The sequence below is a fragment of the Bufo bufo genome, chromosome 11 (genome assembly GCF_905171765.1).
Source record: "Bufo bufo chromosome 11, aBufBuf1.1, whole genome shotgun sequence".
NCBI classification, from domain to species: Eukaryota; Metazoa; Chordata; class Amphibia; order Anura; family Bufonidae; genus Bufo; species Bufo bufo.
Window position 1 is genome coordinate 100,962,515 of NC_053399.1, and position 25,457 is coordinate 100,987,971.

The 25,457-nt window shown below is 53.8% G+C and overlaps 1 protein-coding gene across 1 annotated transcript in view; it reads left to right on the forward strand.

Moving 5' to 3' along the window:
• INTS3 (integrator complex subunit 3) overlaps window positions 1–25,457 on the forward strand; it is an 88,773-nt gene that overhangs the window by 50,210 nt on the left and 13,106 nt on the right. The window contains exons 7-20 of the mRNA XM_040412619.1: window positions 6,366–6,510; window positions 7,755–7,884; window positions 8,416–8,513; window positions 8,910–9,101; window positions 9,180–9,267; window positions 9,804–9,883; window positions 10,462–10,553; window positions 13,600–13,706; window positions 15,816–15,947; window positions 22,907–23,036; window positions 23,105–23,159; window positions 23,237–23,340; window positions 23,412–23,456; window positions 23,534–23,653. Coding sequence (XP_040268553.1) covers window positions 6,366–6,510; window positions 7,755–7,884; window positions 8,416–8,513; window positions 8,910–9,101; window positions 9,180–9,267; window positions 9,804–9,883; window positions 10,462–10,553; window positions 13,600–13,706; window positions 15,816–15,947; window positions 22,907–23,036; window positions 23,105–23,159; window positions 23,237–23,340; window positions 23,412–23,456; window positions 23,534–23,653 — 1,518 coding nt within the window. The remainder of the gene's footprint in view (window positions 1–6,365; window positions 6,511–7,754; window positions 7,885–8,415; window positions 8,514–8,909; window positions 9,102–9,179; window positions 9,268–9,803; window positions 9,884–10,461; window positions 10,554–13,599; window positions 13,707–15,815; window positions 15,948–22,906; window positions 23,037–23,104; window positions 23,160–23,236; window positions 23,341–23,411; window positions 23,457–23,533; window positions 23,654–25,457) is intronic.

The following is a 25,457-nucleotide window of genomic DNA, read 5'->3' on the forward strand; positions in this document are numbered from 1 at the left end:
AGCCGGAGCCTTGTCTTTATAGAGGGAGCCCACGCTTTACCATTAGCCGGAGCCTTGTCTTTATAGAGGGAGCCCACGCTTTACCGTTAGCCGGAGCCTTGTCTTTATAGAGGGAGCCCACGCTTTACCGTTAGCCGGAGCCTTGTCTTTATAGAGGGAGCCCACGCTTTACTGTTAGCCGGAGCCTTGCCGTTATAGAGGGAGCCCACGCTTTACCGTTAGCCGGAGCCTTGTCTTTATAGAGGGAGCCCACGCTTTACCGTTAGCCGGAGCCTTGTCTTTATAGAGGGAGCCCACGCTTTACCGTTAGCCGGAGCCTTGTCTTTATAGAGGGAGCCCACGCTTTACCGTTAGCCGGAGCCTTGTCTTTATAGAGGGAGCCCACGCTTTACCGTTAGCCGGAGCCTTGCCGTTATAGAGGGAGCCCACGCTTTACTGTTAGCCGGAGCCTTCCCTTTTAGAGGGAGCCCACGCTTTACCGTTAGCCGGTGCCTTGTCTTTATAGAGGGAGCCCACGCTTTACCATTAGCCGGTGCCTTGCCTTTATAGAGGGAGCCCACGCTTTACTGTTAGCCGGAGCCTTGCCTTTATAGAGGGAGCCCACGCTTTACCGTTAGCCGGAGCCTTGCCGTTATACTGGGAGCCCACGCTTTACTGTTAGCCGGAGCCTTGCCGTTATAGAGGGAGCCCACGCTTTACCGTTAGCCGGAGCCTTGCCGTTATAGAGGGAGCCCACGCTTTACTGTTAGCCGGAGCCTTGCCTTTATAGAGGGAGCCCACGCTTTACCGTTAGCCGGAGCCTTGCCGTTATAGAGGGAGCCCACGCTTTACTGTTAGCCGGAGCCTTGTCTTTATAGACGGAGCCCACGCTTTACCGTTAGCCGGAGCCTTGCCTTTATAGAGGGAGCCCACGCTTTACCGTTAGCCGGAGCCTTGCCTTTATAGAGGGAGCCCACGCTTTACCGTTAGCCGGAGCCTTGCCGTTATAGAGGGAGCCCACGCTTTACTGTTAGCCGGAGCCTTGTCTTTATAGAGGGAGCCCACGCTTTACCATTAGCCGGTGCCTTGCCTTTATAGAGGGAGCCCACGCTTTACCGTTAGCCGGAGCCTTGCCTTTATAGAGGGAGCCCACGCTTTACCGTTAGCCGGAGCCTTGCCGTTATACTGAGAGCCCACGCTTTACTGTTAGCCGGAGCCTTGCCGTTATAGAGGGAGCCCACGCTTTACCGTTAGCCGGAGCCTTGCCGTTATAGAGGGAGCCCACGCTTTACTGTTAGCCGGAGCCTTGCCTTTATAGAGGGAGCCCACGCTTTACCGTTAGCCGGAGCCTTGCCGTTATAGAGGGAGCCCACGCTTTACTGTTAGCCGGAGCCTTGTCTTTATAGACGGAGCCCACGCTTTACCGTTAGCCGGAGCCTTGCCTTTATAGAGGGAGCCCACGCTTTACCGTTAGCCGGAGCCTTGCCTTTATAGAGGGAGCCCACGCTTTACCGTTAGCCGGAGCCTTGCCGTTATAGAGGGAGCCCACGCTTTACTGTTAGCCGGAGCCTTGTCTTTATAGAGGGAGCCCACGCTTTACCGTTAGCCGGTGCCTTGCCTTTATAGAGGGAGCCCACGCTTTACTGTTAGCCGGAGCCTTGCCGTTACAGAGGGAGCCCACGCTTTACCGTTAGCCGGAGCCTTGCCGTTATAGAGGGAGCCCACGCTTTACTGTTAGCCGGTGCCTTGCCTTTATAGAGGGAGCCTACGCTTTACTGTTAGCCGGAGCCTTGCCTTTATAGAGGGAGCCCACGCTTTACCGTTAGCCGGAGCCTTGTCTTTATAGAGGGAGCCCACGCTTTACTGTTAGCCGGTGCCTTGTCTTTATAGACGGAGCCCACGCTTTACCGTTAGCCGGAGCCTTGTCTTTATAGAGGAAGCCCACGCTTTACTGTTAGCCGGAGCCTTGCCTTTATAGAGGGAGCCCACGCTTTACCGTTAGCCGGAGCCTTGCCGTTATAGAGGGAGCCCACGCTTTACTGTTAGCCGGAGCCTTGTCTTTATAGACGGAGCCCACGCTTTACCGTTAGCCGGAGCCTTGTCTTTATAGAGGAAGCCCACGCTTTACTGTTAGCCGGAGCCTTGCCTTTATAGAGGGAGCCCACGCTTTACCGTTAGCCGGAGCCTTGCCTTTATAGAGGGAGCCCACGCTTTACCGTTAGCCGGAGCCTTGCCTTTATAGAGGGAGCCCACGCTTTACCGTTAGCCGGAGCCTTGCCTTTATAGAGGGAGCCCACGCTTTACCGTTAGCCGGAGCCTTGCCTTTATAGAGGGAGCCCACGCTTTACCGTTAGCCGGAGCCTTGCCGTTATAGAGGGAGCCCACGCTTTACTGTTAGCCGGAGCCTTGTCTTTATAGAGGGAGCCCACGCTTTACCGTTAGCCGGAGCCTTGTCTTTATAGAGGGAGCCCACGCTTTACCGTTAGCCGGTGCCTTGCCTTTATAGAGGGAGCCCACGCTTTACCGTTAGCCGGAGCCTTGCCTTTATAGAGGGAGCCCACGCTTTACCGTTAGCCGGAGCCTTGCCGTTATACTGGGAGCCCACGCTTTACTGTTAGCCGGAGCCTTGCCGTTATAGAGGGAGCCCACGCTTTACCGTTAGCCGGAGCCTTGCCGTTATAGAGGGAGCCCACGCTTTACTGTTAGCCGGAGCCTTGCCTTTATAGAGGGAGCCCACGCTTTACCGTTAGCCGGAGCCTTGCCGTTATAGAGGGAGCCCACGCTTTACTGTTAGCCGGAGCCTTGTCTTTATAGACGGAGCCCACGCTTTACCGTTAGCCGGAGCCTTGCCTTTATAGAGGGAGCCCACGCTTTACCGTTAGCCGGAGCCTTGCCTTTATAGAGGGAGCCCACGCTTTACCGTTAGCCGGAGCCTTGCCGTTATAGAGGGAGCCCACGCTTTACTGTTAGCCGGTGCCTTGCCTTTATAGAGGGAGCCCACGCTTTACCGTTAGCCGGAGCCTTGCCTTTATAGAGGGAGCCCACGCTTTACCGTTAGCCGGAGCCTTGCCGTTATAGAGGGAGCCCACGCTTTACTATTAGCCGGAGCCTTGTCTTTATAGAGGGAGCCCACGCTTTACCGTTAGCCGGTGCCTTGCCTTTATAGAGGGAGCCCACGCTTTACTGTTAGCCGGAGCCTTGCCGTTACAGAGGGAGCCCACGCTTTACCGTTAGCCGGAGCCTTGCCGTTATAGAGGGAGCCCACGCTTTACTGTTAGCCGGTGCCTTGCCTTTATAGAGGGAGCCTACGCTTTACTGTTAGCCGGAGCCTTGCCTTTATAGAGGGAGCCCACGCTTTACCGTTAGCCGGAGCCTTGTCTTTATAGAGGGAGCCCACGCTTTACCGTTAGCCGGAGCCTTGTCTTTATAGAGGAAGCCCACGCTTTACCGTTAGCCGGAGCCTTGTCTTTATAGAGGAAGCCCACGCTTTACCGTTAGCCGGAGCCTTGCCTTTATAGATGGAGCCCACGCTTTACCGTTAGCCGGAGCCTTGCCTTTATAGAGGGAGCCCACGCTTTACTGTTAGCCGAAGCCTTGCCGTTATAGAGGGAGCCCACGCTTTACCGTTAGCCGGAGCCTTGCCTTTATAGAGGGAGCCCACGCTTTACCGTTAGCCGGAGCCTTGCCTTTATAGAGGGAGCCAACGCTTTACTGTTAGCCGGAGCCTTGTCTTTATAGAGGGAGCCCACGCTTTACCGTTAGCCGGAGCCTTGCCGTTATAGAGGGAGCCCACGCTTTACCGTTAGCCGGAGCCTTGTCTTTATAGAGGGAGCCCACGCTTTACCGTTAGCCGGAGCCTTGCCTTTATAGACGGAGCCCACGCTTTACCGTTAGCCGGAGCCTTGCCTTTATAGAGGGAGCCCACGCTTTACCGTTAGCTGGAGCCTTGTCTTTATAGAGGGAGCCCACGCTTTACCGTTAGCCGGAGCCTTGTCTTTATAGAGGGAGCCCACGCTTTACCGTTAGCCGGAGCCTTGTCTTTATAGAGGGAGCCCACGCTTTACCGTTAGCCGGAGCCTTGTCTTTATAGAGGAAGCCCACACTTTACCGTTAGCCGGAGCCTTGTCTTTATAGACGGAGCCCACGCTTTACTGTTAGCCGGAGCCTTGTCTTTATAGAGGGAGCCCACGCTTTACTGTTAGCCGGAGCCTTGCCTTTATAGAGGGAGCCCACGCTTTACTGTTAGCCGGAGCCTTGTCTTTATAGAGGGAGCCCACGCTTTACCGTTAGCCGGAGCCTTGCCTTTATAGAGGGAGCCCACGCTTTACTGTTAGCCGGAGCCTTGCCTTTATAGAGGGAGCCCACGCTTTACTGTTAGCCGGAGCCTTGTCTTTATAGAGGGAGCCCACGCTTTACCGTTAGCCGGAGCCTTGTCTTTATAGACGGAGCCCACGCTTTACTGTTAGCCGGAGCCTTGCCTTTATAGAGGGAGCCCACGCTTTACTGTTAGCCGGTGCCTTGTCTTTATAGAGGGAGCCCACGCTTTACCGTTAGCCGGAGCCTTGTCTTTATAGACGGAGCCCACGCTTTACTGTTAGCCGGAGCCTTGTCTTTATAGAGGGAGCCCACGCTTTACCGTTAGCCGGAGCCTTGCCTTTATAGAGGGAGCCCACGCTTTACTGTTAGCCGGAGCCTTGCCTTTATAGAGGGAGCCCACGCTTTACCGTTAGCCGGAGCCTTGCCTTTATAGAGGGAGCCCACGCTTTACCGTTAGCCGGAGCCGTGTCTTTATAGAGGGAGCCCACGCTTTACCGTTAGCCGGTGCCTTGTCTTTATAGAGGGAGCCCACGCTTTACCGTTAGCCGGAGCCTTGCCTTTATAGAGGGAGCCCACGCTTTACTGTTAGCCGGAGCCTTCCCTTTATAGAGGGAGCCCACGCTTTACTGTTAGCCGGAGCCTTCCCTTTATAGAGGGAGCCCACGCTTTACCGTTAGCCGGAGCCTTCACTTTATAGAGGGAGCCCACGCTTTACCGTTAGCCGGAGCCTTGTCTTTATAGAGGGAGCCAACGCTTTACCGTTAGCCGGAGCCTTGTCTTTATAGAGGGAGCCCACGCTTTACAGTTAGCCGGAGCCTTGCCGTTATAGAGGAAGCCCACGCTTTACCGTTAGCCGGAGCCTTGTCTTTATAGAGGGAGCCCACGCTTTACCGTTAGCCGGAGCCTTGTCTTTATAGAGGGAGCCCACGCTTTACCGTTAGCCGGAGCCTTGTCTTTATAGACGGAGCCCACGCTTTACTGTTAGCCGGAGCCTTGCCTTTATAGAGGGAGCCCACGCTTTACCGTTAGCCGGAGCCTTCCCTTTATAGAGGGAGCCCACGCTTTACCGTTAGATGGTGCCTTGCCGTTATAGAGGGAGCCCACGCTTTACCGTTAGCCGGAGCCTTCCCTTTATAGAGGGAGCCCACGCTTTACTGTTAGCCGGAGCCTTGCCGTTATAGAGGGAGCCCACGCTTTACCGTTAAGCGGAGCCTTGCCTTTATAGAGGGAGCCCACGCTTTACTGTTAGCCGGAGCCTTGCCTTTATAGAGGGAGCCCACGCTTTACCGTTAAGCGGAGCCTTGCCTTTATAGAGGGAGCCCACGCTTTACCGTGGCGCCTTGCCGTTACAGGAGGATCCACGCCTTACCGTTAAGGGGGTGGCCGTGCCTTGCTGCTTTGCCGCGCCTTGCCGCGTTGCCTTTGGAGTTTGTGGGAGTCTTCCTGTAGGGGTGCTTGTGTTCTGGGATCTCAGACACTGAGCGGCTCGTGCGGTGCCATTGTTTAGAAAGCCTAAGAAAGGGACGAGGCCTCCACCAGGGAGGAATGCGCGTTCTATTACCGACTCCGCACCCAGCACATCGCAGCGAGTCCCCCCCTATAATATGCTGACTAGGCTGACAACCCCTAATGCTTTTACGCTGCTCAAACAGGTTGTCACAGAACCTGGGAGACAGATGTACTTACCACTCCACTGCAGGGCAACGTCCCCTCGCTCTCCAGGACAATAAATGGTTAATGCATCTGGCTTATAAATAGGACGCGATCCGTCAGTCGCGTTGCCTACGTTAATTGCTCTCATTTGGAAAGTCAGACATTCCACACATGTTTGGCGCTCTCGCTGCCACTGCTTTCTGATTGTTTCCACTAGAGCGGGAGCTTTCCAGCCAGTATATTCTTAGGTCTGCATGTCCCGGCAGGTCCCCCTGGAAAGCCTCTGTTTCCTGCTGCTTGGGGCCCCTCAGTGCAGGACTGTAGTCCTGGTGTCCCCGAACTGACGCGTTTCATACCTTCCATTGCTTCCATAGGCAGCGTGTCCTGACCACCTCTCTCTTCACCTTGTCTTCTAGGGAGTGGGTGATGAAGAGCAGCATCCTCATCGCCATGTCCGTGTACACCTACCTGCGGCTGATCGTTGACCACCATGGTACTCCCCAACTCATGGTGCTGAGGCAGAAGGAGGTGGACTTCTGTATCATGCTGCTGAGAGAGCGGGTAATGGAACGCCCCCAGTCCCTCACACCTGATTGGCCAGTGATCACATGACTCGCTGATGCATTTCCTCTCTGTCGCTGGGAATGCTGGTAGCGAGTGGTGAATCTGCAGCCATTTTTATTCTCTCCCAGCTTTCCCAGAAACAGAAATGGAGGGCAGTTTTCTGTGAATTTTTTTTCTTGGTAGTGTGTAATGTTCTTTAGGACCAGCAGGGCGGCGATGTCTGCCTCTACTACATGTGGGGTACATTATGAGGGAAGACACCCGTACACCAGCCCTTCGTCTTCTCCCCTACATGTCGCTGACCAAGGGACACAGCCCACCGAACCCGTCCCTGTGCTCCCTGACCATTCAGCCCCTCTTTCTCCCTTCTGCACCCATCATTCATCCCCTTTTTCTCCCTTCTGCACCCATCATTCATCCCCTTTTTCTCCCTTCTGCACCCCATTATCATCCCCTCTTTCCCTTCTGCACCCATCATTTATCCCCTCTTTCTCCCTTCTGCACCCATCATTTATCCCCTCTTTCTCCCTTCTGCGCCCCATCATTCTCTCCCTTCTCCCGCCGCCGCCCCCCTCGCTCCTCCCGCCGCCGCCCCTCTCGCTCCTCCCGCCGCGGCCCCTCTCGCTCCTCCCGCCGCGGCCCCTCTCGCTCCTCCCGCCGCCGCCCCCCTCGCTCCTCCCGCCGCCGCCCCCCTCGCTCCTCCCGCCGCCGCCCCCCTCGCTCCTCCCGCCGCCGCCCCCCTCGCTCCTCCCGCCGCCGCCCCCCTCGCTCCTCCCGCCGCGGCCCCTCTCGCTCCTCCCGCCGCGGCCCCTCTCGCTCCTCCCGCCGCGGCCCCTCTCGCTCCTCCCGCCGCCGCCCCCCTCGCTCCTCCCGCCGCCGCCCCCCTCGCTCCTCCCGCCGCCGCCCCCCTCGCTCCTCCCGCCGCCGCCCCCCTCGCTCCTCCCGCCGCCGCCCCCCCTCGCTCCTCCCGCCGCCGCCCCCCTCGCTCCTCCCGCCGCCGCCCCCCCTCGCTCCTCCCGCCGCCGCCCCTCTCGCTCCTCCCGCCGCGGCCCCTCTCGCTCCTCCCGCCGCGGCCCCTCTCGCTCCTCCCGCCGCGGCCCCTCTCGCTCCTCCCGCCGCCGCCCCACTCGCTCCTCCCGCCGCCGCCCCACTCGCTCCTCCCGCCGCGGTCAGTGACTCCAGGCTGTGTGCAGTTGTCGGTCGCTTCTCCTCTCACCGCGTTCTTCCTGTTTCCTGTGCAGTTCATGGATTGCTTCATGATTGGTCGCGACCTGGTGCGGCTCCTGCAGAACGTTGCACGCATTCCGGAGTTTGATTCGTTATGGAAGGACATGCTGCACAACCCGCCGGCCCTGAACCCCCAGTTCACAGGTACTTACCTCCTGACAGTGCCCCATGGTGCAGCTGATCAGTAGGAGGCAGAGCTGGCGCTGAATACCCTCTACAGCTTCCATGGGATTTAAAGAAGAGGGTTTACCTCCTCCTAGTAGTGATGCTGCTGGTGAGGGTGCCCATGGTTAATGGCTCCCTTCTGCCTCTCGGTGCAGATACTGGCGCCCCCTCCTTCAGGCCGGGCCTAATTGGCTTCCCGCTCTTATGCTTGTCTCTATGGAACATCTATTTATAGCTGCTCTCACCGATCCAGCCGGTGCAGTGAACCCCCCCCTCTGTGAGCCGGGGGTCTGCCATATGCAGCGGCTGTGGGATAATGAGATTATTGTGCTCGCTGCCAACGTGTTAACCACTTCACGCCTGCAAGGACTTTCAGCCCCATAGTGCCCATCCTTCCAGCCGACCGGAGGGGCAGTGGAGAGCCGTGTGACCTCCAGTATGGTCGCTGGTACTGGTCACCCAGCTTTCCCAGGGTCTGCTGCTGATTTCTCCTTTTCTCTGTTCCTCCAGGAATCCTGCAGCTCTTACTGTCTCGCACGTCCCGCAAGTTCCTGGCGTGTCGTCTGACCCCCGACATGGAGACCAAGCTGCTGTTCATGACCTCCCGGGTACGAGGGGTCTGTATTATAAGATAGGGGGTGCTCTCCAGTCACTGCCAGAGCTGCGAAGTATGTTGTAGTGCGGCCTCTGTGCCGCCCTCCACTCGTTATCCTGCTGTCCCAGCTGAGCGAGCAGGTGACGGGCCGTCTGCACCAGGATAATGATCTCTGCGGATCACTAAGGTGGAACTGACCGCAGCCCCTCCACCCACACACCGCGGGAGACGGACCCCCCATCAACCACTGCGCCATACCTCCAGCCTGTATGGCTGTAAATGCAAATCTTAGCGTCTCACTGCTGCATTTAATGTCCCTTGTGTATCCCCCATGCTTTGCACTGCTTCAAAGTTCAGAGTGAAGTCACTATGCAGCTGTAGACTGCTGATGCCCCTCTCTCCGATGCAGGTCCGCTTCGGGCAGCAGAAGAGGTATCAGGACTGGTTCCAGCGCCAGTACTTGTCCACGCCGGACAGCCAGTCCCTGCGCTGCGACCTGATCCGCTACATCTGCGGCGTCGTCCACCCGTCCAATGAGGTCCTGAGCTCTGATATCCTGCCGCGCTGGGCCATTATCGGGTGGCTCCTGACCACCTGCACGGTGAGTGTGCTCGGCACCGTGGGCTGTCATGGCTGCCGGGTGCGTACACAGTGTGACCGCTGCTTTTCTGTCTTCCAGTCCAATGTCGCCGCGTCCAACGCCAAGCTGGCGCTCTTCTACGATTGGCTCTTCTTCAGCCCGGAAAAAGACAGCATCATGAACATTGGTAAGACTGGGTGCGATGCTCTGCGGCATGTGACCGCTCGTTATATGCAGGATACAAGGGGTCAGACATACGAGTTAAGCCCATCGCGCCGGTCGCAGTCGCCATATTGTGGCCTGAAGCCATGAAGTAGAGGCAACCTCCGTGCTGACAGCCTCCATCCTCTGCCGCGGTCAGGAGCTGTTGGTTATATTGGCGTCTCTGCGGAAGTGGCAGCCATGTCTCTGATTTCAGTCATCCTCTTGCCGGTGCTCTCCCCGCTTTCCTCTCTCGCGCACCGTCCTTCACTAGGTCACGTCACTGGCACTCCCAGCATGCTCCATTGACTTCTATAGAGAAATATTTAGCGTGTCCTGGACATACGAGAGAGAGCGCAAAATAGGGTTGTACGTTCTGTATAGAGTAAAACCAAGCAAGTGTGCATGCTGGGAGTTGTAGTTTCAGTACAGCTGGAGCTTGCTGCAGTTCTCATCTACATCCTGTTCATGTACAGGGGGCGCTGCAGTCTCCATGTAACCGATACCCTCCTCTCCTCACAGAGCCGGCGATCCTGGTGATGCATCATTCCATGAAGCCGCACCCCGCCATCACCGCCACGCTGCTGGACTTCATGTGCCGGGTAAGGTGCGAGACCTGAAGTTGGGGGATGGTTAGAAGATGAATTACTCATGTCCCCCCCAGAACACTATAAAGAAAGCCTATAGGACTCCTCCACACCGTCCTCAATCAGCTTTATTTATAGTGCGAGGGGCGCACTGCATCACCTGTGTCCCAGAACTCTTCTCACAGCCATGGCGGCCCCTCTGCCGGGCCTGCGAGACGCTGAGAAAATGCAAAAAATGTTCCCAATTTTGGAGTTAGGTTGTAGGAAGTGCGTCCTGTGGGACACATTGGGTAATTGTTCTATACCCAGTCCAGGTTTTTTTCATTTGCTGCAGTCTCTGAATCCCTCCACTAAGAAAGCCACAAATCATGTGTGACAGGCCGACCCCGAGCCAAGAGAGCGTGCGGGCGTATCTGCGGGGACGGCCGAGAGCTCGGCGGGTTCAGTGTTAGGGGTGTATGAGGGTTATACCTGCGCTGGCCAAAACCTCCTCCATCTGTAGGACAGTCCATCCAATCTGATCTTCACAACCCAGGATGAATATAGAGGCGTTAATGTGTACATACCTAATGACCTACTGTCATCCCATACAGATAATACCCAATTTTTACCCATCGCTGGAGGGACACGTGAGACAAGGTGTATTCAGCTCTCTGACCCACATCATGGAGAAGAGGGTCCTGGCGTAAGTACTGTAATACTACCCCCTATAATACAATAATATAGCTACAATAATACTGCTCCTATATACAGTAATATAACTACTATAATACTGCTCCTATATACAGTAATATAACTACTATAATACTGCCTCCTATGTACAAGAATATAACTACTATAATACTACTCCTATGTACAAGAATATAACTACTATAATACTGCCTCCTATGTACAAGAATATAACTACTATAATACTGCTCCTATGTACAAGAATATAACTACTATAATACTGCTCCTATGTACAAGAATATAACTACTATAATACTGCCTCCTATGTACAAGAATATAACTACTATAATACTGCCTCCTATGTACAAGAATATAACTACTATAATACTACTCCTATGTACAAGAATATAACTACTATAATACTGCCTCCTATGTACAAGAACATAACTACTATAATACTGCCTCCTATGTACAAGAATATAACTACTATAATACTGCTCCTATGTACAAGAATATAACTACTATAATACTGCCTCCTATGTACAAGAATATAACTACTATAATACTGCCTCCTATGTACAAGAATATAACTACTATAATACTGCTCCTATGTACAGGAATATAACTACTATAATACTGCTCCTATGTACAGGAATATAACTACTATAATACTGCTCCTGTGTACAAGGATATAACTACTATAATACTGCTCCTATGTACAAGAATATAACTACTATAATACTGCTCCTATGTACAAGAATATAACTACTATAATACTGCCTCCTATGTACAAGAATATAACTATTATAATACTGCTCCTATGTACAAGAATATAACTACTATAATACTGCTCCTATGTACAGGAATATAACTACTATAATACTGCTCCTATGTACAAGAATATATCTACTATAATACTGCCTCCTATGTACAAGAATATAACTACTATAATACTGCCTCCTATGTACAGGAATATAACTACTATAATACTGCCTCCTATGTACAGGAATATAACTGCTATAATACTGCTCCTATATACAAGAATATAACTACTATAATACTGCTCCTATGTACAAGAATATAACTACTATAATACTGCTCCTATATACAGTAATATAACTACTATAATACTGCCTCCTATGTACAAGAATATAACTACTATAATACTGCTCCTATGTACAAGAATATAACTACTATAATACTGCCTCCTATGTACAAGAATATAACTACTATAATACCGCTCCTATGTACAAGAATATAACTACTATAATACTGCTCCTATATACAAGAATATAACTACTATAATACTGCTCCTATGTACAGGAATATAACTACTATAATACTGCTCCTATGTACAGGAATATAACTACTATAATACTGCTCCTATGTACAAGAATATAACTACTATAATACTGCCTCCTATATACAGTAATATAACTACTATAATACTGTCTCCTATGTACAAGAATATAACTACTATAATACTGCCTCCTATGTACAAGAATATAACTACTATAATACTGCTCCTATATACAAGAATATAACTACTATAATACTGCCTCCTATGTACAAGAATATAACTACTATAATACTGCTCCTATGTACAGGAATATAACTACTATAATACTGCTCCTATGTACAGGAATATAACTACTATAATACTGCTCCTATGTACAGGAATATAACTACTATAATACTGCCTCCTATGTACAAGAATATAACTACTATAATACTGCTCCCATGTACAAGAATATAACTGCTATAATACTGCCTCCTATGTACAAGTATATAACTACTATAATACTGCTCCTATGTACAAGAATATAACTACTATAATACTGCCTCCTATGTACAAGAATATAACTACTATAATACTGCCTCCTATGTACAAGAATATAACTACTATAATACTGCTCCTATGTACAGGAATATAACTACTATAATACTGCTCCTATGTACAGGAATATAACTACTATAATACTGCTCCTATGTACAGGAATATAACTACTATAATACTGCTCCTATGTACAAGAATATAACTACTATAATACTGCTTCCTATGTACAAGAATATAACTACTATAATACTGCTCCTATGTACAAGAATATATCTACTATAATACTGCCTCCTATGTACAAGAATATAACTACTATAATACTGCCTCCTATGTACAGGAATATAACTACTATAATACTGCCTCCTATGTACAAGAATATAACTACTATAATACTGCTCCTATGTACAAGAATATAACTACTATAATACTGCTCCTATGTACAAGAATATAACTACTATAATACTGCTCCTATGTACAAGAATATAACTACTATAATACTGCCTCCTATGTACAAGAATATAACTACTATAATACTGCTCCTATGTACAAGAATATAACTACTATAATACTGCTCCTATGTACAAGAATATAACTACTATAATACTGTCTCCTGTGTACAAGAATATAACTACTATAATACTGCTCCTATGTACAAGAATATAACTACTATAATACTGCCTCCTATGTACAGGAATATAACTACTATAATACTGCTCCTATATACAAGAATATAACTACTATAATACTGCTCCTATGTACAAGAATATAACTACTATAATACTGCTCCTATGTACAAGAATATAACTGCTATAATACTGCTCCTATGTACAAGAATATAACTACTATAATACTGCTCCTATGTACAAGAATATAACTACTATAATACTGCTCCTATGTACAAGAATATAACTACTATAATACTGCTCCTATGTACAAGAATATAACTACTATAATACTGCCTCCTATGTACAAGAATATAACTACTATAATACTGCTCCTATGTACAAGAATATAACTACTATAATACTGCTCCTATGTACAAGAATATAACTACTATAATACTGCCTCCTATGTACAGTAATATAACTACTATAATACTGCCTCCTATGTACAAGAATATAACTACTATAATACTGCCTCCTATGTACAAGAATATAACTACTATAATACTGCTCCTATGTACAGTAATATAACTACTATAATACCGCCCGCTGTCTCCCGGCAGACATTTGGCTCCACTCTTCCATAACCCCAAGTTGGACAAGGAGCTGCGGTCGATGCTCAGAGAGAAGTTCCCCGAGTTCTGTAACCTCCCGTCTCCAGCCTCAGAAAGTAAGGGCCGCACGTGAGTATGTGACGTCTCACTGTCCGGACCTGGTTCTGGACTGTAGGATTCTCTGCTCTCTAATGTCCCTGCACTCTCGTCTGCTGCTCTCTTACCACTGCTGACAACCTGCCTGTACATCATGTCTGAGAGGTAGTCACAGCCCCGCCCCCTGCTGATGACATCACTGATATAATGACATGTGACCCACACCTTATACTACAGGAACATCTATTACTGCTGACAACCTGCCTGTATATCCTGTCTGAGAGGTAGTCACAGCCCCGCCCCCTGCTGATGACATCACTAATATTATGACATATGTCTGAGAGGTAGTCACAGCCCCGCCCCCTGCTGATGACATCACTGATATAATGACATATGTCTGAGAGGTAGTCACAGCCCCGCCCCCTGCTGATGACATCACTGATATAATGACATATGTCTGAGAGGTAGTCACAGCCCCGCCCCCTGCTGATGACATCACTGATATGACATATGTCTGAGAGGTAGTCACAGCCCCGCCCCCTGCTGATGACATCACTGATATGACATATGTCTGAGAGGTAGTCACAGCCCCGCCTCCTGCTGATGACATCGCTGATATAATGACATATGTCTGAGAGGTAGTCACAGCCCCGCCCCCTGCTGATGACATCACTGATATGACATATGTCTGAGAGGTAGTCACAGCCCCGCCCCCTGCTGATGACATCACTGATATGATGACATATGTCTGAGAGGTAGTCACAGCCCCGCCTCCTGCTGATGACATCGCTGATATAATGACATATGTCTGAGAGGTAGTCACAGCCCCGCCCCCTGCTGATGACATCACTGATATGACATATGTCTGAGAGGTAGTCACAGCCTCGCCCCCTGCTGATGACATCACTGATATAATGACATATGTCTGAGAGGTAGTCACAGCCCCGCCCCCTGCTGATGACATCACTGATATGACATATGTCTGAGAGGTAGTCACAGCCTTACCCCCTGCTGATGACATCACTGATATAATGACATATGTCTGAGAGGTAGTCACAGCCCCGCCCCCTGCTGATGACATCACTGATATAATGACATATGTCTGAGAGGTAGTCACAGCCCTGCCCCCTGCTGATGACATCACTGATATAATGACATATGTCTGAGAGGTAGTCACAGCCTTACCCCCTGCTGATGACATCACTGATATAATGACATATGTCTGAGAGGTAGTCACAGCCCCGCCCCCTGCTGATGACATCACTGATATAATGACATGTGATCCCCACACCTTATACTACAGGAACATCTATTACTGCTGACAACCTGCCTGTATATCCTGTCTGAGAGGTAGTCACAGCCCCGCCCCCTGCTGATGACATCACTGATATACTGACATGTGACCCCCACACCTTATACTACAGGAACATCTATTACTGCTGACAACCTGCCTGTATATCCTGTCTGAGAGGTAGTCACAGCCCCGCCCCCTGCTGATGACATCACTGATATGACATATGTCTGAGAGGTAGTCACAGCCCCGCCCCCTGCTGATGACATCACTGATATAATGACATATGTCTGAGAGGTAGTCACAGCCCCTCCCCCTGCTGATGACATCACTGATATGACATATGTCTGAGAGGTAGTCACAGCCCCGCCCCCTGCTGATGACATCACTGATATGACATATGTCTGAGAGGTAGTCACAGCCCCGCCCCCTGCTGATGACATCACTGATATAATGACATATGTCTGAGAGGTAGTCACAGCCCCGCCCCCTGCTGATGACATCACTGATATAATGACATATGTCTGAGAGGTAGTCACAGCCCCGCCCCCTGCTGATGACATCACTGATATAATGACATATGTCTGAGAGGTAGTCACAGCCCCGCCCCCTGCTGATGACATCACTGATATAATGACATGTCTGAGAGGTAGTCACAGCCCCGCCCCCTGCTGATGACATCACTGATATAATGACATATGTCTGAGAGGTAGTCACAGCCCCGCCCCCTGCTGATGACATCACTGATATAATGACATATGTCTGAGAGGTTGTCACAGCCCCGCCTCCTGCTCCTGCAGTGACACACTTACTATAACACTATTTTTGCCCCTCTCAGTTAAGGCCGAGGAGCCTGTTTCCATGGAGATGGACAGCAGTCTTGCAGACAAAGACGAGAGCTGCTACGACAACGCGGAGGCCGCCTTCAGTGACGATGACGAGGAGATGAACAGCAAAAGTGCAGACAACGGTAACGACCCCTCTCCTGTGGTTAGTCGCTTGCCGCCCCTCCTGCTGTGGACGTGGTCACGATGGAAGTGCTGCCGCTTGGTGCTTGGAGTTGTGTGATGACTGCCACTTACACCTTAAAGGGGTACTCCCATCTCAAACAATGGGGGCATATCGCTAGGATATGGCCCCATTGTCTGATAGCTGGTGGGACCCACAACGAGAACCACCAATCGCTGCTCCCATAGAAGTGAATGGGAGCGCTCTGCGCACGCGCATCCCATAGGCCCCATAGAAATGAATGGAGGGCGGCTGCGCATGCCTCCATCATTAGTGAGCCCCCCCCTCCAGTGGTGAGTACCTCGGTCATTAGTGAGCCCCCCCTCCAGTGGTGAGTACCTCGGTCATTAGTGAGCCCCCCCTCCAGTGGTGAGTACCTCCATCATTAGTGAGCCCCCCCCTCCAGTGGTGAGTACCTCCGTCATTAGTGAGCCCCCCCCTCCAGTGGTGAGTACCTCGGTCATTAGTGAGCCCCCCCCTCCAGTGGTGAGTACCTCGGTCATTAGTGAGCCCCCCCTCCAGTGGTGAGTACCTCCATCATTAGTGAGCCCCCCCCTCCAGTGGTGAGTACCTCCGTCATTAGTGAGCCCCCCCTCCAGTGGTGAGTACCTCGGTCATTAGTGAGCCCCCCCTCCAGTGGTGAGTACCTCCATCATTAGTGAGCCCCCCCCTCCAGTGGTGAGTACCTCCGTCATTAGTGAGCCCCCCCTCCAGTGGTGAGTACCTCGGTCATTAGTGAGCCCCCCCTCCAGTGGTGAGTACCTCCATCATTAGTGAGCCCCCCCCTCCAGTGGTGAGTACCTCGGTCATTAGTGAGCCCCCCCTCCAGTGGTGAGTACCTCCATCATTAGTGAGCCCCCCCCTCCAGTGGTGAGTACCTCCGTCATTAGTGAGCCCCCCCTCCAGTGGTGAGTACCTCGGTCATTAGTGAGCCCCCCCCTCCAGTGGTGAGTACCTCCGTCATTAGTGAGCCCCCCCTCCAGTGGTGAGTACCTCCATCATTAGTGAGCCCCCCCCTCCAGTAGTGAGGACCTCCGTCATTAGTGAGCCCCCCCCTCCAGTAGTGAGTACCTCGGTCATTAGTGAGCCCCCCCCTCCAGTGGTGAGGACCTTGGTCATTAGTGAGCGCCCCCCTCCAGTGGTGAGGACCTTGGTCATTAGTGAGCCCCCCCCTCCAGTGGTGAGGACCTTGGTCATTAGTGAGCGCCCCCCTCCAGTGGTGAGTACCTCCATCATTAGTGAGCCCCCCCCTCCAGTAGTGAGTACCTCCGTCATTAGTGAGCCCCCCCTCCAGTGGTGAGTACCTCGGTCATTAGTGAGCCCCCCCTCCAGTGGTGAGTACCTCGGTCATTAGTGAGCCCCCCCCTCCAGTGGTGAGTACCTCCGTCATTAGTGAGCCCCCCCTCCAGTGGTGAGTACCTCCATCATTAGTGAGCCCCCCCCTCCAGTAGTGAGGACCTCCGTCATTAGTGAGCCCCCCCCCTCCAGTGGTGAGTACCTCGGTCATTAGTGAGCCCCCCCCTCCAGTGGTGAGTACCTCGGTCATTAGTGAGCCCCCCCTCCAGTGGTGAGTACCTCGGTCATTAGTGAGCCCCCCCCTCCAGTGGTGAGGACCTCGGTCATTAGTGAGCCCCCCCTCCAGTGGTGAGTACCTCGGTCATTAGTGAGCCCCCCCCTCCAGTGGTGAGTACCTCCATCATTAGTGAGCCCCCCCCTCCAGTGGTGAGGACCTCGGTCATTAGTGAGCGCCCCCCTCCAGTGGTGAGTACCTCCGTCATTAGTGAGCGCCCCCTCCAGTGGTGAGTACCTCGGTCATTAGTGAGCGCCCCCCTCCAGTGGTGAGTACCTCCATCATTAGTGAGCCCCCCCCCTCCAGTGGTGAGTACCTCCGTCATTAGTGAGCCCCCCCTCCAGTGGTGAGTACCTCGGTCATTAGTGAGCCCCCCCTCCAGTGGTGAGTACCTCGGTCATTAGTGAGCCCCCCCCTCCAGTGGTGAGTACCTCCGTCATTAGTGAGCCCCCCCTCCAGTGGTGAGGACCTCGGTCATTAGTGAGCGCCCCCCTCCAGTGGTGAGTACCTCCATCATTAGTGAGCCCCCCCCTCCAGTGGTGAGGACCTCGGTCATTAGTGAGCGCCCCCCTCCAGTGGTGAGTACCTCCATCATTAGTGAGCCCCCCCCTCCAGTGGTGAGGACCTCGGTCATTAGTGAGCGCCCCCCTCCAGTGGTGAGTACCTCCATCATTAGTGAGCCCCCCCTCCAGTGGTGAGGACCTCGGTCATTAGTGAGCGCCCCCCTCCAGTAGTGAGTACCTCCATCATTAGTGAGCGCCCCCTCCTGTACTGAGTACCTCCACCATTAGTGAGCACCCCCTCCAGTAGTGAGTATCTCCGTCATTAGTGAGCCCCCCCCTCCAGTGGTGAGTACCTCCATCATTAGTGAGCCCCCCCCTCCAGTGGTGAGTACCTCCATCATTAGTGAGCCCCCCCCTCCAGTGGTGAGTACCTCCATCATTAGTGAGCCCCCCCCTCCAGTGGTGAGTACCTCCGTCATTAGTGAGCGCCCCCCTCCAGTAGTGAGTACCTCGGTCATTAGTGAGCGCCCCCTCCAGTGGTGAGTACCTCCATCATTAGTGAGCCCCCCCCCTCCAGTGGTGAGTACCTCCATAATTAGTGAGCGCCCCCTCCAGTAGTGAGTACCTCCATCATTAGTGAGCCCCCCCTCCAGTAGTGAGTATCTCCGTCATTAGTGAGCCCCCCCTCCAGTAGTGAGGACCTCGGTCATTAGTGAGCGCCCCCCTCCAGTAGTGAGTACCTCGGTCATTAGTGAGCGCCCCCTCATGTAGTGAGGACCTCCGTCATTAGTGAGCGCCCCCTCCAGTAGTGAGGACCTCCGTCATTAGTGAGCGCCCCCCTCCAGTGGTGAGGACCTCGGTCATTAGTGAGCCCCCCCCTCCAGTAGTGAGGACCTCGGTCATTAGTGAGCCCCCCCTCCCGAGTACCTCCGTCATTAGTGAGCCCCCCCCTCCAGTAGTGAGTACCTCGGTCATTAGTGAGCCCCCCCCTCCAGTAGTGAGGACCTCGGTCATTAGTGAGCCCCCCCTCCAGTGGTGAGGACCTCGGTCATTAGTGAGCGCCCCCTCCAGTAGTGAGGACCTCGGTCATTAGTGAGCGCCCCCCTCCAGTGGTGAGGACCTCGGTCATTAGTGAGCCCCCCCTCCAGTAGTGAGGACCTCGGTCATTAGTGAGAGCCCCCCTCCAGTAGTGAGTACCTCCATCATTAGTGAGAGCCCCTCTCCAGTAGTGAGTACCTCCATCATTAGTGAGCGCCCCCTCATGTAGTGAGGACCTCCATCATTAGTGAGCGCCCCCTCCAGTAGTGAGGACCTCCGTCATTAGTGAGCGCCCCCTCCAGTAGTGAGGACCTCCGTCATTAGTGAGAGCCCCCCTCCAGTAGTGAGTACCTCCACCATTAGTGAGCGCCCCCTCCAGTAGTGAGGACCTCCGTCATTAGTGAGAGCCCCCCTCCAGTAGTGAGTACCTCCATCATTAGTGAGAGCCCCTCTCCAGTAGTGAGTACCTCCATCATTAGTGAGCGCCCCCTCATGTAGTGAGGACCTCCATCATTAGTGAGCGCCCCCTCCAGTAGTGAGTACCTCCATCATTAGTGAGCGCCCCCCTCCAGTAGTGAGTACCTCCATCATTAGTGAGAGCCCCCCTCCAGTAGTGAGTACCTCCACCATTAGTGAGCCCCCCCACCTCCAGTGGTGAGTACCTCGGTCATTAGTGAGAGCCCCCCTCCAGTAGTGAGTACCTCCACCATTAGTGAGCGCCCCCTCATGTAGTGAGGACCTCCATCATTAGTGAGCGCCCCCTCCAGTAGTGAGGACCTCCATCATTAGTGAGCGCCCCCCTCCAGTAGTGAGTACCTCCATCATTAGTGAGCGCCCCCCTCCAGTAGTGAGTACCTCCATCATTAGTGAGAGCCCCCCTCCAGTAGTGAGTACCTCCACCATTAGTGAGCGCCCCCTCATGTAGTGAGTACCTCCATCATTAGTGAGCGCCCCCCTCCAGTAGTGAGGACCTCCATCATTAGTGAGCGCCCCCCTCCAGTAGTGAGGACCTCCGTCATTAGTGAGAGCCCCCCTCCAGTAGTGAGTACCTCCACCATTAGTGAGCGCCCCCTCCAGTAGTGAGGACCTCCGTCATTAGTGAGAGCCCCCCTCCAGTAGTGAGTACCTCCACCATTAGTGAGCGCCCCCTCCAGTAGTGAGGACCTCCGTCATTAGTGAGAGCCCCCCTCCAGTAGTGAGTACCTCCGTCATTAGTGAGCGCCCCCCTCCAGTAGTGAGGACCTCCGTCATTAGTGAGCGCCCCCTCATGTAGTGAGTACCTCCATCATTAGTGAGCGCCCCCTCATGTAGTGAGGACCTCCATCATTAGTGAGCGCCCCCTCCAGTAGTGAGGACCTCCATCATTAGTGAGCGCCCCCTCCAGTAGTGAGTACCTCCATCATTAGTGAGCGCCCCCCTCCAGTAGTGAGTACCTCCACCATTAGTGAGCGCCCCCCTCCAGTAGTGAGTACCTCCACCATTAGTGAGCGCCCCCTCATGTAGTGAGGACCTCCATCATTAGTGAGCGCCCCCCTCCAGTAGTGAGTACCTCCATCATTAGTGAGCGCCCCCCTCCAGTAGTGAGTACCTCCACCATTAGTGAGCGCCCCCCTCCAGTAGTGAGTACCTCCATCATTAGTGAGCGCCCCCCTCCAGTAGTGAGGACCTCCGTCATTAGTGAGAGCCCCCCTCCAGTAGTGAGTACCTCCACCATTAGTGAGCGCCCCCTCCAGTAGTGAGGACCTCCGTCATTAGTGAGAGCCCCCCTCCAGTAGTGAGTACCTCCGTCATTAGTGAGCGCCCCCCTCCAGTAGTGAGGACCTCCGTCATTAGTGAGCGCCCCCTCATGTAGTGAGTACCTCCATCATTAGTGAGCGCCCCCCTCCAGTAGTGAGTACCTCCACCATTAGTGAGCGCCCCCTCCAGTAGTGAGGACCTCCATCATTAGTGAGCGCCCCCTCCAGTAGTGAGGACCTCCATCATTAGTGAGCGCCCCCCTCCAGTAGTGAGTACCTCCATCATTAGTGAGCGCCCCCCTCCAGTAGTGAGTACCTCCATCATTAGTGAGAGCCCCCCTCCAGTAGTGAGTACCTCCACCATTAGTGAGCGCCCCCTCATGTAGTGAGTACCTCCATCATTAGTGAGAGCCCCCCTCCAGTAGTGAGTACCTCCACCATTAGTGAGCGCCCCCTCATGTAGTGAGGACCTCCATCATTAGTGAGCGCCCCCCTCCAGTAGTGAGTACCTCCATCATTAGTGAGCGCCCCCCTCCAGTAGTGAGTACCTCCATCATTAGTGAGCGCCCCCTCCAGTAGTGAGTACCTCAGTCATTAGTGAGCGCCCCGTCCAGTAGTGAGTACCTCCACCATTAGTGAGCGCCCCCTCCAGTAGTGAGGACCTCCGTCATTAGTGAGCGCCCCCTCCAGTAGTGAGTACCTCCATCATTAGTGAGCGCCCCCTCCAGTAGTGAGGACCTCCGTCATTAGTGAGCGCCCCCTCCAGTAGTGAGTACCTCCATCATTAGTGAGCGCCCCCTCCAGTAGTGAGTACCTCAGTCATTAGTGAGCGCCCCCCTCCAGTAGTGAGTACCTCCGTCATTAGTGAGAGCCCCCCTCCAGTAGTGAGTACCTCCATCATTAGTGAGCGCCCCCTCATGTAGTGAGGACCTCCATCATTAGTGAGCGCCCCCTCCAGTAGTGAGGACCTCCGTCATTAGTGAGCGCCCCCTCCAGTAGTGAGTACCTCCACCATTAGTGAGCGCCCCCTCCAGTAGTGAGGACCTCCGTCATTAGTGAGAGCCCCCCTCCAGTAGTGAGTACCTCCACCATTAGTGAGCGCCCCCTCATGTAGTGAGTACCTCCACCATTAGTGAGCGCCCCCTCATGTAGTGAGGACCTCCATCATTAGTGAGCGCCCCCTCCAGTAGTGAGGACCTCCGTCATTAGTGAGCGCCCCCCTCCAGTAGTGAGTACCTCCATCATTAGTGAGCGCCCCCTCCAGTAGTGAGAACCTCCACCATTAGTGAGCGCCCCCTCCAGTAGTGAGGACCTCCGTCATTAGTGAGCGCCCCCTCCAGTAGTGAGTACCTCCACCATTAGTGAGCGCCCCCTCCAGTAGTGAGGACCTCCGTCATTAGTGAGAGCCCCCCTCCAGTAGTGAGTACCTCCACCATTAGTGAGCGCCCCCTCATGTAGTGAGGACCTCCATCATTAGTGAGCGCCCCCTCCAGTAGTGAGTACCTCCACCATTAGTGAGCGCCCCCTCATGTAGTGAGTACCTCCACCATTAGTGAGCGCCCCCTCATGTAGTGAGGACCTCCATCATTAGTGAGCGCCCCCTCCAGTAGTGAGGACCTCCGTCATTAGTGAGCGCCCCCCTCCAGTAGTGAGTACCTCCATCATTAGTGAGCGCCCCCTCCAGTAGTGAGAACCTCCACCATTAGTGAGCGCCCCCTCCAGTAGTGAGGACCTCCGTCATTAGTGAGCGCCCCCTCCAGTAGTGAGTACCTCCACCATTAGTGAGCGCCCCCTCCAGTAGTGAGGACCTCCGTCATTAGTGAGAGCCCCCCTCCAGTAGTGAGTACCTCCACCATTAGTGAGCGCCCCCTCATGTAGTGAGGACCTCCATCATTAGTGAGCGCCCCCTCCAGTAGTGAGTACCTCCACCATTAGTGAGCGCCCCCTCCAGTAGTGAGTACCTCCACCATTAGTGAGCGCCCCCTCCAGTAGTGAGTACCTCCACCATTAGTGAGCGCCCCCTCCAGTAGTGAGTACCTCCACCATTAGTGAGCGCCCCCGCTCTACTCCGCAGGGAAGAAGAGGGAGTTCCGCTTCCACCCCATCAAGGAGCCGATCATCGAGGAGCCGGTGGACATCACCCCGTACCTGGAGCAGCTGGAGGAGCCGCTCAGAGAGAAGGTTGTCGCCCTGCAGAAGGAGAGGTAAGTGGTGCCACAAGTGGGGGGTGACGTTCCGTTTTCCCGCACTGACGCCCACGTGTGTCTTGCAGTGACATGGAGTCGCAGTGTGAGCTGATGCAGGACATCGTGGAGCAGATCCTGGAGGTGAGTGACGTCCGGTGGACACGGGGAATGCGGTGGTGGCATCGCGGCTGACGCCGGCACTTTTGTCTCCCGCGCAGGACGACTTTGACTCGGAGCAGCTGTCGGTGCTGGCGTCCTGTCTCCAGGAGTTATTCAAGGCACATTTCCGGGGCGAGGTCCTTCCGGAGGAGATCACGGAGGAGTAAGTCACCAGCCGCCCTCCCGCTCACCCAGGGTGGGGTCAGCCATTGACTTTACTGTGTTTACCACCAGGTCCCTGGAGGAATCGGTGGGGAAACCACTGTATCTAATATTCAGGTGAGTCCCCTGTATGACCACCTACCCTGCTCTGCACCAGTGGCACGACACCTCACCTCTGATAAATCTCCTTCCAGAAACCTGATCCAGATGCAGGAGGACAGCAGTGGCTTCTCCCTGCTCCTCGACCTTCTCTCCGAGCTTTACCAGAAGCAGCCCAAGATTGGCTACCACCTGCTGTACTACCTGAAGGCCAGGTGAGGGCGCCGCCGAGCCATATGAAGCCTTCCCTGCCGGGGATGTTAATTCTTCTCATTAACGCGCTCATCCTGCTTAGTGGCATCCAGTCCTCTGTCCGGTCTCATCAGCGCTAATTAACTAGAAGCCAGAGCTCGTCTCCTTCCTGCGTCCTGTCCCCGACCCCCCCACAGCTTCCTGAGACAGAACTGAGGGCACCACAGGGGGCAGTGGTGGAGGGGGTCACAGTTACTGGTGGAGACGGCAGTGGTGGAGGGGGTCAGTTACTGGTGGAGACGGCAGTGGTGGAGGGGGTCAGTTACTGGTGGAGACGGCAGTGGTGGAGGGGGTCACAGTTACTGGTGGAGACGGCAGTGGTGGAGGGGGTCAGTTACTGGTGGAGACGGCAGTGGTGGAGGGGGTCAGTTACTGGTGGAGACGGCAGTGGTGGAGGGGGTCAGTTACTGGTGGAGACGGCAGTGGTGGAGGGGGTCAGTTACTGGTGGAGACGGCAGTGGTGGAGGGGGTCAGTTACTGGTGGAGACGGCAGTGGTGGAGGGGGTCAGTTACTGGTGGAGACGGCAGTGGTGGAGGGGGTCAGTTACTGGTGGAGACGGCAGTGGTGGAGGGGGTCAGTTACTGGTGGAGACGGCAGTGGTGGAGGGGGTCAGTTACTGGTGGAGACGGCAGTGGTGGAGGGGGTCAGTTACTGGTGGAGACAGCAGTGGTGGAGGGGGTCAGTTACTGGTGGAGACGGCAGTGGTGGAGGGGGTCAGTTACTGGTGGAGACAGCAGTGGTGGAGGGGGTCAGTTACTGGTGGAGACGGCAGTGGTGGAGGGGGTCAGTTACTGGTGGAGACCACAGGGGGCAGTGGTGGAGGGGGTCAGTTACTGGTGGAGACCACAGGGGGCAGTGGTGGAGGGGGTCAGTTACTGGTGGAGACCACAGGGGGCAGTGGTGGAGGGGGTCAGTTACTGGTGGAGACCACAGGGGGCAGTGGTGGAGGGGGTCAGTTACTGGTGGAGACGGCAGTGGTGGAGGGGGTCAGTTACTGGTGGAGACCACAGGGGGCAGTGGTGGAGGGGGTCAGTTACTGGTGGAGACGGCAGTGGTGGAGGGGGTCAGTTACTGGTGGAGACGGCAGTGGTGGAGGGGGTCAGTTACTGGTGGAGACCACAGGGGGCAGTATTGGAGGGGTCACAGTTACTGGTGGAGACCACAGGGGGCAGTATTGGGGGAGGGGGTCACAGTTACTGGTGGAGACCACAGGGGGCAGTATTGGAGGGGTCACAGTTACTGGTGGAGACCACAGGGGGCAGTATTGGATGAGGTCACAGTTACTGGTGGAGACCACAGGGGGCAGTATTGGATTAGGTCACAGTTACTGGTGGAGACCACAGGGGGCAGTATTGGAAGAGGTCACAGTTACTGGTGGAGACCACAGGGGGCAGTATTGGATGAGGTCACAGTTACTGGTGGAGACCACAGGGGGCAGTATTGGATGAGGTCACAGTTACTGGTGGAGACCACAGGGGGCAGTATTGGAAGAGGTCACAGTTACTGGTGGAGACCACAGGGGGCAGTATTGGATGAGGTCACAGTTACTGGTGGAGACCACAGGGGGCAGTATTGGATTAGGTCACAGTTACTGGTGGAGACCACAGGGGGCAGTATTGGAGAGGTCACAGTTACTGGTGGAGACCACAGGGGGCAGTATTGGAGAGGTCACAGTTACTGGTGGAGACCACAGGGGGCAGTATTGGAAGAGGTCACAGTTACTGGTAGAGACCACAGGGGGCAGTAGTGGAGGGGGTCACAGTTAC